General features: G+C 33.8%; 1 protein-coding gene across 3 annotated transcripts in view; it reads left to right on the top strand.

Moving 5' to 3' along the window:
• DYNC2H1 (dynein cytoplasmic 2 heavy chain 1) overlaps nucleotides 1-17,344 on the top strand; it is a 139,759-nt gene that overhangs the window by 53,000 nt on the left and 69,415 nt on the right. For all 3 annotated transcript variants that reach the window (XR_005861251.2, XM_015279695.4, XM_417173.8), the window contains exons 55-69: nucleotides 1,124-1,261; nucleotides 3,333-3,446; nucleotides 4,249-4,409; nucleotides 4,543-4,666; nucleotides 5,186-5,307; nucleotides 6,005-6,091; nucleotides 6,626-6,752; nucleotides 8,140-8,281; nucleotides 8,768-8,877; nucleotides 10,354-10,452; nucleotides 11,618-11,741; nucleotides 13,331-13,494; nucleotides 13,920-14,039; nucleotides 15,631-15,765; nucleotides 16,536-16,679. Coding sequence is in view for 2 of the 3 variants with exons in the window: in XM_015279695.4 (XP_015135181.2) it covers nucleotides 1,124-1,261; nucleotides 3,333-3,446; nucleotides 4,249-4,409; nucleotides 4,543-4,666; nucleotides 5,186-5,307; nucleotides 6,005-6,091; nucleotides 6,626-6,752; nucleotides 8,140-8,281; nucleotides 8,768-8,877; nucleotides 10,354-10,452; nucleotides 11,618-11,741; nucleotides 13,331-13,494; nucleotides 13,920-14,039; nucleotides 15,631-15,765; nucleotides 16,536-16,679 (1,911 nt within the window). In the remaining variant the exon portion in view is untranslated. The remainder of the gene's footprint in view (nucleotides 1-1,123; nucleotides 1,262-3,332; nucleotides 3,447-4,248; nucleotides 4,410-4,542; nucleotides 4,667-5,185; nucleotides 5,308-6,004; nucleotides 6,092-6,625; nucleotides 6,753-8,139; nucleotides 8,282-8,767; nucleotides 8,878-10,353; nucleotides 10,453-11,617; nucleotides 11,742-13,330; nucleotides 13,495-13,919; nucleotides 14,040-15,630; nucleotides 15,766-16,535; nucleotides 16,680-17,344) is intronic.

The raw sequence follows: 17,344 nt of genomic DNA, 5'->3' as shown, positions 1-17,344 counted from the left end.
AGCCTCATGGTTACTTCTGTTGCCTTGGTGAAAATTCCCTTTTTTGTGGTTTTGCATCACTTAATATTTCAGACTTGTATGCAACAATAGACCTAATGTAATTAGTCTCACAGATATGGCTTTATTCCTGTTCTGTATGTATACCATGCTTATTTTTGAAACGTGCTGGCTTTCCATGAGTGCCTCCTTCCCCTAACAATGTATTTTTCATAAAGACCTGTATGACCCTGTAGGTCAATGCTTTTCCATTTTCCCTTTTATCTTTTCACTTTGAACTCCTTTTCTCAGTCACTCCTGCTATTGTTCTGAAAGCACACTTGCAATGCCGTGGCTTTTCTTAAAACAGCTCTCTGAAACAACTTACCTCCTTGCCTTAAATTCTGTATTCTTTGTATTCATCCTGTTAGTAGTTTCCCATCTCTGTATTAAGCAATTTATGAAGGATTTAAGTTTTCAATGACAGAAACTGCTTACTTATTTAGGTAATAGCTCTGATTTGTTTGTGACAAACGCTCATTTACTTCTTGAGTTCTCTGGGTAAAGAAAAGTAAACATTTACAAGAAAATTAGGTATATGTATCCTAGATAAAACATTAATTTTGTCTTTAATACATTTTTCACAAGTGCTGAAATAATTCTGTCTTCTTGATAAAATTAATAATTTAGAAATTGTAAATAAAGAAATAGGAAAGATAATTGAGGCTTTGTTTTATGTACATCCAGGTTTTTTAGAGAATGCACAAATATGTAGAAATAGGATAATCTAGTTTGCTTCCATTTATTTAATTTTTACTGATTTGCTATTAAAGGAAATAGAATTACATGGAATTAGTATCAGTTAACTGAAATGCTATTGAATTAAATAGAGAAAGGATTATGAGGATTTCATATTCAGCTTTTTGTTGTAGTGAAACACCTTATACCAACACATAAAGAGGTTTCAGCTCTTGTTTTTGAGTTGAAATGACAGGGGAGTGCTAAGAAATATGCATTTTATTTGAATAAATTAAACATGAATAATATTAGTCTTGCATCACTGTCTGTGTGTACTGTTTGCAACCAATTCCATTTAAATCTATATAAAATTCCATGCTAAGCAATTGCTTCTTACAAACTTTTTTAGGCAGGTGTTTCAAAGCTGAATGAAGCTAAAGCCCTTGTGGATGAACTGAACAAAAAAGCTGGAGAACAAAGTATTTTACTCAAAACGAAGCAGGATGAAGCTGATGCTGCCCTTCAGGAAATTACAATATCTATGCAGGTACTGTATGTGATCATATCAAAACTGAAAAAAAACCCACCAAAAACCAACAGAAAACAAAAAACTCTATGGCTGCCTGTGCTTAGTGTTGTTTTCAAGGAGTACTAGACCCAATGATTTTACAAGAAGTTGCCTAGAGAAAAACATGAGTCTTGGAGCTTGAATAAATTTGTTGCAGAACAGAGGATTCAGTAACTTAAACCATTGAACTGATTAGGAAGAGATCAGAACCACTTTGGTACCAGAGTAGCATTTACTACTTCAGATTAGTCTGTAAGTTCATAATCCAAATTGATTCGGTTTTACGTTACTATTTAACAACATGAGGAAAATACTAACAAGTAGCGGTATTTTAGGCTATAAATCCTATTAATTGAATTTGATCAATCTGAAAAGAAATAAATAATCTCAAAGGACATTTTCTCTATGCATTACAGTAGGTACGTGTTCTTTCAAACCATTTGGTTCACCGTGCTGCTACTGTGCATTGCTGCATTACTTTCCATTTTTATAAGCCTACTTGGTATTAGCAATTTTTTTTATTTTTATTTTTAGTGTCTATCTCCTTACTGTATATTTATTTGAATAATTATAATTGGCTTGATATATTCACTGCTGGCTTCAAAAAAATTTTGTGTCATTTCCCTTGATTCATCTTTTAAATCTGTGACTGCTATTGTCCAGTAGTTAACTGCTACCAATGCAACATGTATTACATTGTAGGACAAGGGCAAAGAGTAGGTCAAAAAAAAGGAAATATGTTGAGTCTGTGAATATCAGAAAGATTATGATAGAATTCTGATTTAGATTAGCATAAAGGGCAGGTGTCCTCTAACATTTTAATATCACTTCAGATGTTCCAGTTTATGTAAGAGAGAGAATTGTAATGCATGGACCCCTTTTATCTTCTTTCTGAGCAAGACTTTTGACCTACAGCTGAACTTTAAGGTTTTCTTATTCAGAGCTATCAGACAGTACTCATACATTTCTGTGAAATATCTAAGCTAGTTTTATGTAGTTAATATTTTATACATTTGAGTGACATACTTTTATGGATTTTAGTGACACACTGAACTAAAGCTTAGGTTAATTACTCAGGAAGATTAGTAAGATTTCCTCTGCTTTTATACTTTTATTTTTGCTACAGGTTCAACAATTACAGATTATAATAATGTGTTGTATACTGCAAAATACATAAAAATATAAACCCTAGCCTTTGTTATCTTGGGTCTTGTAGATGAATTCAGCCTAGAATATTATGCACTTATTTTCTGCATTTATCCTCCATTATTTGTTTTGTGACTGTTTTTCATAGTTCCTAGTTTTTTCATTATCTTCATATGGTATAGAGTCTCTCTTACTGTAATTTTGTATGTCACCTGTTTATTGTTGCATTGAAGCGCTCAGGAGGTGTCCCCTCTGTGATAGGCAGAAAAAATCCAAAAACTCAGGAAAAAAATGTGAAGCCATACATCTTGTGTTCAGTGTGTAGGTTGTTATAGAGGTGGGTGCAGCTTTATGGGTAAATCTTCTAGTATTTTTAGGATAATAGGTTGTAATCTAAACACAACAACTGTAGCTTTTAGAATTATTGAAAAAGTGAGTTTCAGTGCTGACATGAAAGAAATAAAAATGTGAGCAGCTCACATTTCACAAAGACAAAGGTAGGGAGATACTGCTTTCAAGTGCATTAAGTACTGTTACAGGCTGTCAGCCTTGTCCTTTTAGAGGAGGTCTGACATCTTCATGCAGAAGGGAGCATCAGTCATAGGTAAGGAGAGAAAAGTTTATAATGAGCATAGAAAACATAGATACTGATCTTGCCTGTGATACACCAAACAAAGGGAAAGACACACAATAATATAAAAAGGTGTTCATGCCATATAATTTAATTACATGAATATAAACTTAAGACTAATGCTTGTGTATTTTTTTTAAATGACCTCTAGTATGAAAAGTATTTTGTGTGCTTGGTGTGAACAAGTTATATTATAATGAAGAATGTAAGAGTTAAATAACCTGAAAATAAAATCAGTGTAAATTTGAAAACAAAAGGTATTCTTTTTTACAGAATGCTAGTGAGCAAAAAGCAGAAATGGAAAAAATAAAACAACGAATAGCAGAAGAAGCTGCAGAAATAGAAGAAAGAAAAAGAAAAATTGAGGACGAACTGAAGGAGGTTCAGGTAAAAGCTAGTGAGCAAAAATTGTGTTTTGTGGTGTGATTTGGCTTACTGAAGTTCTGCCATGCAGAATGTTTTTGTAGAATTTGTCCTATTATTTCTTAATTTTTCTTTAAATTGTTTAAACATTAAAACCTTGTGTTAGAAAGCAGTCAATTCTTTTTCCCAGATTTAGGTTGATACTTGGGCATTCAATTTGTATTCTGTTTGATCTTCACTGCAGAAAGACTTTTCAGATAACATCCACCCTCCAGTTGCTATTTCTGTGCTGTCATGGTCTGCAGCTGAGTTCCACAAACTTTGTGGAATATTTTTCATTTACTAAGAACTTCTATAGACCAATTACAGTATTCCTTGATGAAACTGGAATAGAGTTTGTACTATAAGCTGGAGAGAAATAGTTTAATGAGAGATGACTGCCAGTTATTGCTTAATTCTGAAAGCTATGTACCCTAATGGTGCAATGGCATACTGCTTTAGATGAGATACTTTACAGCCTTTAAGCATCATTTTTTGGGAGAAGGAGGGTTGTCTTGAGTCATTTCTTTTATAGTCTGTATTTTTCGTCCAGACCATTTCAGAATATAAATATAGCAAATTATTTTATTTACCTTTTGAATATCGTAGGCACCAAGGAATCATCCTTGCCTTGGAAGTAACGTAGAACTAGAAGCTTAAGTTAACACCTTTTCTGTGGTTTAAAGTGTTTAATGCTGAAAGGAAGAAGATACATGAAAGCCAAAATGGCAGATTTTCAGTTTCTAATATCCTCATGTCTATTTTTATGATGTTTTTATATTCTAAGCCACTGGTTAATGAAGCTAAGTTAGCAGTTGGAAACATAAAACCAGAGTCATTGTCAGAAATTCGGTCCCTACGGATGCCCCCTGACATAATCAGAGACATCCTAGAAGGAGTTTTACGGCTTATGGGGATTTTTGATACATCATGGGTGAGCATGAAGAGGTGAGGATTTTATTTATGATCTGATCTTAAGACAATAATTTACAATGTGAAATACTTTCTGCAATCTTCAGGAATGATGTGTGTGCAGAATTCTTTAGTTTGTATTTTCTTTCTTTCTTTTTTTTTTTTACAGTTTCTTGGCGAAAAGAGGAGTGAAGGAGGACATTGCAACCTTTGATGCCCGTAACATTCCAAAAGAAATACGAGAGAGCGTTGAAGAACTTCTTTCAAAAAACAGAACATCTTTTGATCCTAAAGTAATTTGTGATGCTGTTACATAAAACAAATAAAAAATCACAAAATAAAGCCAACAACAGAAAAACCACACATGATTTTAAGAGTCAACATTACATGTAATTAAAAAAGGGGGAACTAATGATTATTAAATACATTAGTGATCTTTCAAACCTAATTTGACAGTAGCTACTAGATTTCTTAGATACTAGTTTGTTAGTTTTAAAGGGAAAGTTGTGATTGTCTGGAAAGGAACACGATGATTCTTAAATTCATTTACAACTTCATAACGCCTGTGGAGCTTCATAGTTGTAAACCCATTATTTTCTTTGGTAACCTACAATATAAACTCTTAGTAACAATATAAAAAGATCATTTCATCAGATAATTTGGCTAATTGGTAAATTTGATAACTGGCAAATCTGCTGCAGTGTTTATCTCATTTACATTATATTTATCCTGTGTTTATCTAATTTACATTATATTTCAAGGATTTACTTGTAATTGTTACTAATTTTTATTTTCTTTTATTTTGTTTTTAGAATGCTAAACGAGCCAGTGCTGCAGCTGCTCCATTGGCTGCTTGGGTAAATGCTAATGTCCAGTATTCCCATGTCCTAGAACGAATTCAACCTTTGGAAAAAGAAAAAGCTGTCTTGGAAGCGTAAGTTAGACACTGTTATAAAATAAACTTGCCTAATTCCAACAATGTCAGAAGAGACTAAGAGAACTTGAAGATTGTTAAGAAGAAAAGAAATAAGAAACTATAGCTCATTATAAACTATTCTTATTAAGTATTTCTGTCTCATGCTGAGGCAGAATCATGCCTTTATGTCAAATTGTGTCAGTATGTAAGAAAAAAATGTAATTTCTTTTTCCTGGAAGCTATGCTTTGGATATCTTTCGGCCTGTCACCAGTTACACATCACAGATGTGCATAAAATGTATTCTGTTGGCGACTAACCCATGCAATTATATAGGAAGTGTGATTTCTCTTTTTTTAGGCATATGCCAAGCATTCTCAGTTTCTCCTTGTAATCACAATGATATGAATTAGTCTTATGACCACCCATAATCTGAGGAGTATATACCGATTGTTTTGCTAGATCTTAAAATAATATACTGGAAGAATTTTATTTGATCTCGAAGAATACACTTCAGTGTGATCCATTTGTTCTGCATTTTTAAAGCTACGTGGTGAGAAGCATTAAAAAATTTTAAATGTGAAAATGAATTTTGCTGTTACAGATCACAAGCAGGAATTGTCTCATTACTGTCTCCATATAAATTATTCTTATGTTACAGTGACTATTTTATTTCCTTTGGATCCATTGTCTTAAGATAAGTGTTACATTTTTTAGGAATCTCAAGAAAACTGAAGGCAGAAAACACAAGTTAGAAGATCTTGTGAACTCTGTTGGTCAAAAAGTATCAGAACTGAAAGATAAGTATGTTGGTTTTGTTTATTTCAAGATATAAATAAAAGCATTGGTGAACAGTATTACTGATGAAATTAACCTGACCAAGAGTAACTCCCTGCACTATGAGACTTGTACATCTTTTGAAGCCATAATTAGGCTATCTTTACAATCAGTAGTAGTTAATCAATACTATTAGCATGCTTTTCATCTCACTGATCAGATGAAGTGCTCCTTCACGTACCTTCTCACTACTGAATGACTGAATTGGAAATCTCATTGTAGAAGACAGCAGATGTTAAAAATAAAGAGTGTGTATCTCACTGTATAAGTCTAAGAAGACTTCAGTGTCTTGTAAGGGCTAGACTTTAACGTCAGTGTAGAAAAGAAGAGGCTGTAGGGAGGTCTTATAGAATCTTTCTAGTATTCAAAGAGGGCCTACAAGAAAGCTGGGGAGAGACTGTATCAAGGATTGTAGTGATAGTCAATTAAGCTACCTTTGAAGTAACTGTTCATAATTACAGTAGTTCATGATAGCAATTATAAACAACAATTGTGTTACAGGTTTCAAAGTAGAACAACAGAAGCCGCCAAACTTGAAGCAGAACTAAGTAAAGCTCAGAAAACACTGAAAGCTGCAGAGATACTGATTAGTCAACTTGACAGAGAACACAAAAGATGGAGCACCCAGGTTAGTGAAAATTTTCATAAAATACTTCTTATTGCTGATACTTTGAAAAGTCAATTTTTGCACTGTTTTGGGGCTATGAAATAAGAAGCCAGTCTGTTTAGTATACATCTGTTTGATTTCTCATCAGAAATAATTTTAAAGTTTTTAAACTGAGGCGCATCAAGCACAGCATTGCCAGCTGGTCAAAGGAAACGTCTGCCCCACTGCACTGGTGTAGCCTCACTTTGAGTATTGTGTGCAGTTTTGGGTGACACAGTACAAAAAGTGGATATCAGGAAAACATTCTTCATCAAGAGGATGGTCAGTCACTGGAACAGGCTCTGCGGGGAAGTGGTCATGGCACTGTGCTTGCCAGGGTTCAAGAAGCATCTGGAGAAGACTCTCAGACATATTGTGTAATTTTTGAGTGGTCAGGAGTTGGACTTGATTATCCTTATGGTCTCTTCCAACTCAGGATATTCTGTGATTCTAAAGTTAGGGTTGGGTATAATGGAAAGAAATGGAAGATTTTCTCTTGCAAGTAGCTTTTCAGGTACTCAATCTGTAGTAGTAGGGCTGGGCAGATTGGAACCTTAGTGTAAAGACCGCTAAGAATGACTCCTCATGGTTCTTCACTGTGGTATGTTACCCCTCTCTTTAGAAAGTTTACCCTACTGTTAATGGTATGGGATAGGTAGATATATTAGCATACCTAGCAAACTAGCAGATACATTAGCCAGGAACTCATAGTCTTTTGAGGATAGTTTTGAATTTAGGGGTAACAAAGCTGTATTCATTTCCCTTTAAAGTAAAGAGTAAAATGTTGCTTTTGTGAGTATGTCAGCTTTTTTTTTAATATCAGTTTGATTAAATAAAAATATGGTAGTACTTACAAAGTGCAGGTAGATTGTTCAAAGATATGTGATAAATGTATTTTATTTTATGCGTCTTCAGTGAATCACATTTCTGATTATAATAAATACCTACAATGTTTAGTATCAGAGTCTATGTTGTTACATTGACTAACTGATACTATAAGGGCACATATTTTTTTATTTGTCTTAAATTAATATGATTTATCCAGTAGCTTGTAATTGACATACTGAGGTGTTCATAAGATTCGTTTTTTTTAGGAGCCAAATTCTCAGAAACATCTGTCCATGCTATAGCTCAGAGCTAAAAAAAAAAACAAAAAAAAACCTTTTTCCACATTTTCAGGTGTGTTTTGCTGTGAGCTACATATTGGTATGTGAAGTGCAAGGAGAGTAACTGTCTCACTTGTAATCTTAATGGCAGCCAAATTTAATTCAGACTATTTGATAACTTATGAGAAATATTAACATAGTTTTTTTTTTTTTTTTTTTTTATGTAATACACCTATCTGTTCTGTACTCATCTTTTTTTAAAGGTGTCAGAGATAAGAGATGAACTGGTCACACTGCCTAAAAGAGCTCAGTTAGCAGCTGCATTTATTACCTATCTTTCTGCTGCACCAGAGGATCAGAGGAAAACGAGACTGGATGAATGGACTAAATCAGCAGGCCTTGAAAGTAATTTGTGTGTGTGTGTGTGTGTGCAATTAGGCTTCATCAAGGAAGTCTAGGTGTTCTCAAGTGAAAAGTACTGTATTCATTCCTATTCAGTATATAGTTGTATATAGAGATGGACTATTTATTGGGATTATTCTGTTAATTCTTAAGATTATAAATACTTTTTTTTTTTTAATACTTAACCCCGTAGTCCTTGCTTAAAATTAAATTGATATGGATGAATGTATTCACATTAACAGTTCAAAACTTGCCTATGGGTTCTGAATACTTCTGTTTTTTCAGTAAGCATTATTATCTGTGTTAACAGCACCAATTTTTTTTATAACATCAGCTAGATATTAGCATTAAGTTCAAGAAATAAAATAAGGGAAATCTACAGACTTGCACTCCATTAAGACAGAATCTCTGCTGTATACAAAGTGGTGAAGACTTTAAAATGTGCAGACTATAAATATTAACAGAGACCTACAATCTGTCTTTTATCAGAGTTTGATTTACGGCGGTTCCTGTGTACAGAAAGTGAGGAGTTAGTTTGGAAAAGTGAAGGTTTACCTTCAGATGACCTTTCAATAGAAAATGCTCTTGTTATCTTGCAGGTAAATTTATTTTTACAAATGCGTATTTGGCATGTTCTAATACTACTTTTGTTTTGAAAACAGGAAAGGATATATGCAGATGTTGTTCAAAATATCTAGATGTGAAATCCTTAAGTGTTCATAGATTAGCTATGTGATACAGGATATAAAATGGCATTCACTTAAGACCAATAGCTAATACATGAGAAAAGAATTATAATAAATTATACTTAGGTCACTATGAAAGTAGTGCCTCCTATTTATTTCCACAGAATCTACAGCAGATGCAGAGAGCACGATAACACAGTTTGCTAGAGCAAATTCTTGACTACAAAGCACTAATTTTCAACAGTTACCACCATTAGGTCTGCATTTTTGCTGACAATGAACAAGAGCCCAAATGCCATACTTGTGAAAATCTGTACCAGCAGAGGTGAACCATTCTTGCTGTCACCACTTCTGAAGCACACCACTGTGCTCACATCCCCTGTTTGGTCTCCATAAATGTTCAGCAAGTATCAAAGAATATTAGTAGATGCAGTTTTTTCCACAAGGAGGATTTCAGTGCTTCATGTGCACTTCCATGTCAGATGTCATTTTGTCACACTGCCTCTCTGCTGCCATCTGTCCCACAGCAACAAAATGTAATGGCATATTGGTGGGAAGGTTCAGCCTTTACTGCCCTACCACCAGCATCTGCTCCCTTACACTGTGGGCCAATGTAAGAAAATAGAAGGCATTACTTTCAGAGCAGCCCACACCTTAATATTTTCATGATTCATTATCATAACATAATTGCATATGAATTAGTGACAATAAATGTACATTATGCAATCGTGCACTCGTATAATACTGTAGTTATAATGTAGTTATTAGATCTGCTAGAAAATAGAGATTTAAAGCCATTTAAGAGAGAATTTATATTTGCCACACATACTTTTCTTGGATGATTGATGGTTCTCAGAAACTAGTTACAGCCTCTTTTCCAATTCAATTCTGCTTTATCATCTTTATATTAGATCTAGCTATGCCTTTCTCACTTTGATTACAAAGTTCTTCAACAAATATGATTTTGTACTCTCAAATGTACTTAAATGTTGTAACTGAATTCTATTTTCATCTTTTTTTCTTGATTAAATGCGTCTCACTGTCTGTAAAGAGCTTTTATCAAGCCATTCCTGAGCTCAAATTGTTTTTTTGTGCATGTGTTTTATTCAGCATCCTTTTAAAACTGGTAATGAGCATGATATTTTAGTTGTGACATCCACAAGAAAGCTATCAAACTGTTCAAAAAAACAAAAAGATAACAGTGTTCTTCTACTATTGCTTGATTTCCTTTTTTATTAGGTTATTATTGTTAATGAAAACTGTAGTAAAATACTCTTAACATCATTGTAGAGAAATAAAAGGAGACTGAATTTGATGTATTCTTTTTTTTTTTTTTTTTCCCCATTCAATTCAATTCTTAAATCATATTTTCTGATTTTTTTTTCTTAGAGTAAAGTTTGCCCATTTTTGATCGACCCTTCATTCCGGGCTACAGAATGGTTGAAGACACATTTGAAGGAATCACGTTTGGAAGTTGTTAACCAGCAGGTTCAGTATTTTTTCCTCGTCTTACAATTCTATTCTGCTTGAGAACACTCAATTCCAGACTTCAGAGAAGTTTATTAAGGGTTGTGATGGCTATCAACAAAAAATAGGTCATATTTTCATGTAATTTGTTGTAGAATTCTAGATAACAGTGATTCTGTTATCAGGTTCAGGTAATTCCTTTACTTTGGGGAAAATATCAGAGTATTTAAAATTGAGACCCAACATTATTGTAGTATTACTTCTCGAAACTTGTCTCTTTTTGTGTCCTCTCCTAGAATATAGTATTTCCTGCTAAGAAGGAGGGAGATGATAAAAGATTTTTAAAAAGGAGAGCATTTCTTTTTTGTATTCTTGGTTGCTCTTCTTTGGATTTCAGGAGTACATATGTGCTCTGTGTTGTCTACATTGGAAATACTACGTTGAATTTCAGTTTAAGACACCATGTCACTTAACATGGGTGGATAGGCTTGTTTCATTCGCGCAAATGTTGGCAGGCTTGTGGTGTCATTCAAAAGTCTCTTGTTGGACTGCACCTTGCCTCAGAGTATTGCTTCAAAAGAATGGTAGGTCTTACAGAGACCCTTGCCAGCCACATGCAGGCATTTTGGTTCTGGTTAAGTAATACTTAATTACTTAGATTGGCTTTATTAGGATTCTGCATTGTCTTGGATCTCCTGTGATTTGTGATGAATTGGAATCTTAACAACCAAGTGCGCATTTAGATGCCTGCAGACAAAAGCCTACGATTTGATATCTTAAGATGAATGTGAATCCTGCCTTTAAGTCTTGATTCAGTTTGGCAGTGTAGCTACCTAGTGATGCTCTAACTACTCATAACTTCCAGATACACCTGACAGACATGACACAAGACCTGTGATAGGTCTGTGGTAGTTAGGCATGTTAAATAGGTTGATTTTATGTCAGTAGCTGAATTGTTCCTTTACTAGAAAACTTATTTAAATGATATACTTGTGGCTGCCATGTGATGCTTGTAGTAGAATTGTATAGCTCTACTATTGGTGCATAGATTCAGATTCCTGGTATAGTGTCTTTCTATTCATTCCTAAGGTGTTTTAAAAACATCAGTAAAATGTTCACTTCTTAACACTATCATGAAAGTCCTAAAAATAATATTACTCAGAGGAATTTGATTTCATTTGCCCAGGACGCCAACTTCCTAACGACTCTTGAGCTGGCAGTGAGGTTTGGGAAAACTCTTATTATACAGGAAATGGATGGAATGGAACCTGTACTTTACCCATTGCTAAGGAAAGATCTTGTTGTCCAAGGTAAATGACTAAGGTCTTTCAAAGTGCTTGTTCAAAGCTTTTGAAAGCTGGATCCATGTAGATCCTATAAAACCTGATTTTTTTATTTTTTTTTATTTTTTTTGAAACCCTGTGTATTGCCTGGCTTTTTCCTCTTTAATATGCTGCTAACATTACCTGCTGCTAACACGTGAAATATGTTGGAGGTATGCCCTTGTTTGCTAAGTTGAAAAATACTGGGAAATATTAAAGATTTTTTCAGCTGGAATTAGAATGAATTGTTTATATAAACTCTTCTACAATTTAAATTAATTAGGTTAATTTCTAGTGGTAATTTCAAACACAAGGTTTTGGTAGGTCTGTTCAAGTCCAAACTAGGGAGTTCTTTTTGAAAAGGGAGAACTGGTCACTTTTTTGAGTCATTTCTGTCACTTGACTATCAAGTACACACCTTCTGTTTGTCAGACTGTGGAGATGGTAGTGAGGACTTGTCTGCATTGTTTTGTTTGTGATGACTGTACACCTTTTCACTGCGTGGAATGAAATAAATTTAGGAAAAATGTGAATTTATATGCTATAGTAACTTTGTCCTTGTATGGGTTCCATTTTCAACTTGACATTTTTACAACATAAGCCTACAGTTTATTCTGATCTTCGGCACAGAAGCAAAATTGATGTGTGATTTTCATCTGTACCAGTGTTTATATCAAGAGACTTATACTTGGAGCATTCCTGATCTTTCACTCCTCCTGCTAAGAACAGAGAAGCAACTAACTGTGCCACTTTAGAAAATTCTCTGGAAGAGAAGTTTTCACTTTGAAACTTTTCCTTTTCCTTCTTTTTTATTATCAGGAGGCAAAAATCCTTCTTTAGTCATGCCTGTTAGAGTCTTTTCTGACAAGGCTAGAATGGAAACCAGCCTGTAAACCGTTGACAGTTTGATAGAAGGAGAATGGTGAGAGGCTATAGATAGGGTCTAATTCTGTGAGAAGCGTGTTAAGAAATGTAAAAGAAGTATCAGTATAAATATAATTTGAAACCGTGACAGCTGGAATTAAATTGTTTATTTCCTCCTGTCATTATATGAAATGTGATTGCCGTAAGAAAAAATTATGAGATATTTCTTAATGGAATATTTCTCTTGTTATCTAATAAGTAGTTATTTAGTTTAAATTATGACAGGATCCTTAGACAAAAGAAGAATTATCCAGTGTGTCTTCTATGAGGTTTTATCTCCTGTCATCATTAGAAGATTTCAAATATTCGTTTGTAGTACGTTTACATCAAGTACCTTTTATTTTTTATTTTTTATTTTTTTTACCATTTATGCTTTTTTATTGGGTAATAATAATTAAATGAACCTGGTCAATTAAGTATTTTCATCATGTAACTTTCACACGCTATACTACACTATTCCATTTTTCTGTCTAACAATGCACAATAGGTTACGTTCCATCAGTTTTTATTTATTATTCTTTGTAAAATTCATTTATAAATTGTTCATAAGGTATCTTTTAATCTATTGATCATAATGAATAACACAAATACCTACATTTACTCTGTGAACAATGTGTAATGATCTGAAAATAATAAGTATTTTTAATTTACAGGACCCCGCTATGCTATACAAATAGGTGAAAAAATGATAGATTATAATGAAGAGTTCCGTATTTTTCTATCAACAAGGAACCCAAATCCCCTCATCCCACCTGATGCTTCTTCTATTGTTATGGAAGTCAACTTTACTACAACAGGAAGTGGCTTAAGAGGACAGGTAGGCAATGAAAACAATATGTATGTATGTTCATGTATGTAGATAATGAACATTCATAGGTACCTGTAGGTTCTGGTAGAGGCCGCATGGTGCCATTTGTGTTAATGGTTGTGCAGATATTCTCTAGCGCACAAATAGAAGAGTTAAAACCAATGCTGATACTAAATTGAAGGTTTAGAATCTTGTTTTTATACACTTCGGGATCAAGTCCAATAAAGAAAACTGAAACTATCTCACCTACCTCAGTTACAAGAGATTAATCACTAAGTTTCTGTTTTCTTTCAAACTCTTATAAGTTTGCTTTCTAAAGTATAGACTATACACTGCTATACAGTTGATGTGTATATATTATGCTATATTGCCATTAATGTAGATAATGAAATGTTATAATATTTCCTACCATGTAAAATAATCTTTCTTTTTAGCTTTTGGCTTTAACCATTCAGCATGAAAAGCCTGATTTGGAAGAGCAGAAGACAAAGCTGTTACAACAAGAAGAAGAAAAGAAGATACAACTAGCTAAGCTTGAGGAATCTCTTTTGGAGGTAAAATAAAGTTACCTGCTGTATCTGCTAGAATGATAAGATCATTTTGATATTTTTATATGTTTCAGTGAAGAAGGTTAAAGTATTGGAATAAAGATCCCTCTGAATTTTTGATGTGATAATATAAAAGCATTACTTGCCTGGGAGAAAAAAAGATGATAATTATGTATGTCTGTCATGAAATTGTAATATTTCAATACATTAAACGTTGTCAAAAGTTGCCAAATTTCAGGAAGTAACAGATGCCTGAGGAGTTCGCAATAAAAAGTGCAAAGTATTAACACCAGAGCTAGTTTCAGATTCGGCGTTCCTGATAGCACTGAAATCAGAATATTCTTTGATATTGAAGGGAGTAACCTAAAGCTCAGTCGAAACTGACTGGCACTACATTGATTTTTTTCAAAGTAAATCAATGGTTGAGGTCATTGAGCTAAATTCACATTAATCCTAAAGCAACATAAAAAATCTTATCTGAAGTACTGTAATGGTTTTCTTCCCAAAACCATGGGGTAGCAGCATGCATGCTGTGGCATCTTTTAGCTTATTCTATGATTCTTCAGTGCAAAATCAAGCACCATGAAGAAACAAGTAGTCTTTTCCAACTCTCCAGGTAGATAACTACATGAATCTCTACATCCAAATATCCTCATGTGCTGTTATAGGAAATACAGGTGTGGCTTCTAAGACATGCCAGCTTATAAGGCCTGCAAACTGGCTGCAAAAAACAGGCTATCGTATTTTAGTAAATACTGTTTTTCACTTAAAATACAGTATACAGTCTTAATTCAGTTGAGCAGATCTGGACCTTTGTAGCATTGTTGCTGGATTATTTGTTCATGACTGAGACAAATGCTTAGCCTGACAATAAAGTGTAACTGACAAGAAGTCAAGTTTAGGTTGTTGTATGACAAAGAAATTGTTCTGAAGTGTATCTACTGAAAACTAAGTTTAAAAAAAAAATTAAAAAAATCAAAACCCAAAACACTTAAATGACAAGGAATCATTCATTTTCCCTGTCCTTACTAGATATGCAAGTGTTTGGAGAGGAGAACTCGGGAAAGAGGAGGTGCAATTACAAGGATGTTGAAGGGATCTTTGATGACAAAACTGAAAATGTTGTAATCATGAATATTCATCTCTCCTGTTGCATGGACAGTTCTGTTTTTTGTTTTGTTTTTTGTTTTGTTTTGTTTTGTTTTTTTTGAGGGAGAAAGAATTTGAGTACAGCAAGTAATTGCAAGTAGTCAATTTGAGGTTAAATTGGTAGTTAAATAGAAATTAACAGTATTTCTGATTTGTACTTACTGTTGGGATGTTGGTGCAGAAAAATCTGATAATAGAAATTCTCAGAAGCTTACTGGCAGCTCATGTTCTGAATTTGGCAGTCTGGATTTTGAGAGTTTGGTCTTAGGTTGTATTTTCTGTCCTTCATTGGTACAATATGTCAGTTTTTGAGTAAACCACCTGTACCCTCAGTGCATTCAGTGCTTCAGAAATACATATATCAGCTTTCAAAATGGTTACTTTACAGGCTTTACAGGTGTTTTTATTTTTACGTGTGTGTAACGTAGGTGACTTTTTTTCTTTCCAGACACTTGCAACATCACAAGGCAATATACTGGAAAATAAAGATCTGATTGAATCTTTGAATCAGACTAAAGCAAGTAGTGCACTCATCCAAGAATCACTTGCTGAATCTCACAGACTTCAGAGTTCCCTTGATCAGGTAGAAAAAAAAATTATAATCCTTCTATTGCTTTTTTTACTCTGCTAAAAAAGAAATCTTGTGTGTATATATATTACAGGAGAATAAAATCAGTACCATACTAAATCTGTCCTATGAAGTAAGAAGTGCAGAAAGCATTTTCGGTACTTAAATTCCTTTGTTTTACATGTGGTGAATACCTGTACAGTTTAAAGTCTGCCAGTTTGAATTAAAGAAATTTTTCCCAAAGACCCATTGGCTGTCACTGGATTTTTATTTTATTTCTATTTTTGCCACTGGCTACTGCAAATATGACTGACTTTCAAGGCTCATATGGACGTTCTTATTTAATTAATCTCTCAGAACTGCAAAAAGGTAGTTAGTTGGTGGTGCTGTTCATCTGGCATGCTGTTTTTTGTAACACACTACAAGTTTTTCTCCTGTTACATTTTTCTCCTATTTGCTCTGTTTTGAATTTGTTACTAAGTTTTGGGAAGGGCTCTGTGGTGGGTGGGGACCTCAGTGCCCTTAGAGTTAATTTCCAAGATGTTCTTCACAACTGAAAGAACTTTCTAGAGAAACATTTTTTGACGTGTTTAAAAGCTAAAGACAGTGTGGAGGGCTTTAGTGCGTGTGCCCCAGCTTGCAAAGTCAGAAAGTATTCTGTTTTCTTAAGCAGTGCAAGTCACATGGATGTTTCTTCAATAGCACCAATAAATATGTACATAATAGCCAACAGATGGCAGTAATGTACTATTTTTTATGTATATCTGTATTTCTTTTATCCACAGGAGAGGAATGCATATCTCCCTTTAGCTGAGAGTGCTAGCAAGATGTACTTTATTATCTCTGACCTGTCCAAAATTAATAATATGTACCGTTTTAGTTTGGCGGCGTTTCTACGGCTTTTCCAAAGAGCACTGCAAAGTGAACAGGTATGTTCTGTTTTCCCAAAGCTTTGTGTGCTGCAGGTGCATTGGCTCGCTTTGGTCTTTAGAATGTTTTAGTTGGACTGTTTTAGAGAATAATGTATAATAAGTAGAGATGCTGACCTGTTACGCTTTACATATTCAGAATAGATGGACAGGAATTTTTTTTTATTATAATTTTATGGTTTTTAATGTAATTTATGTTACATATGAGTTGTAAAATTGCTGAGCCTTCTGAGAACAAGCTCCTATTTTTAATTTCAGTCTTGCTTTTTGTCTAAGGTGAGTTAGGAATGATTATAACTTTGTTTAAACAAAGCTTTCACTTATGATAAATAAATCTAATAAATAAATCTAGTTCTGTCAACATGGGGTAGAATAAGAAAATATCTATACTTCTATATCATCAAGTTATTTGAAGGAAGATCTAAATTTTGTGTGTTGTTATATAGATTTTAAGCATGCATGTCTGGCTGAAAATGTCATTTTTACGCTTCTTTCTTCTCATGGTCATTACATTTTTTTTACTAAAGTGCAGAATTGTGGATTCATTCCTCATCACCTCACTCTTTAGGCCTAAAAATGCACACTGATTAATGCTATGCTATGCTTTTATTCAGCATCTCCAAAATTCATCTCCTTGTTCCCACTTGAAAAATGCATTTGCTTGC

The sequence above is a fragment of the Gallus gallus genome, chromosome 1 (assembly GCF_016699485.2).
Source record: "Gallus gallus isolate bGalGal1 chromosome 1, bGalGal1.mat.broiler.GRCg7b, whole genome shotgun sequence".
Classification (NCBI taxonomy): Eukaryota; Metazoa; Chordata; class Aves; order Galliformes; family Phasianidae; genus Gallus; species Gallus gallus.
Note: the sequence above shows the minus strand (reverse complement) of the source record. Positions and strands in the feature narration are given on the sequence as shown.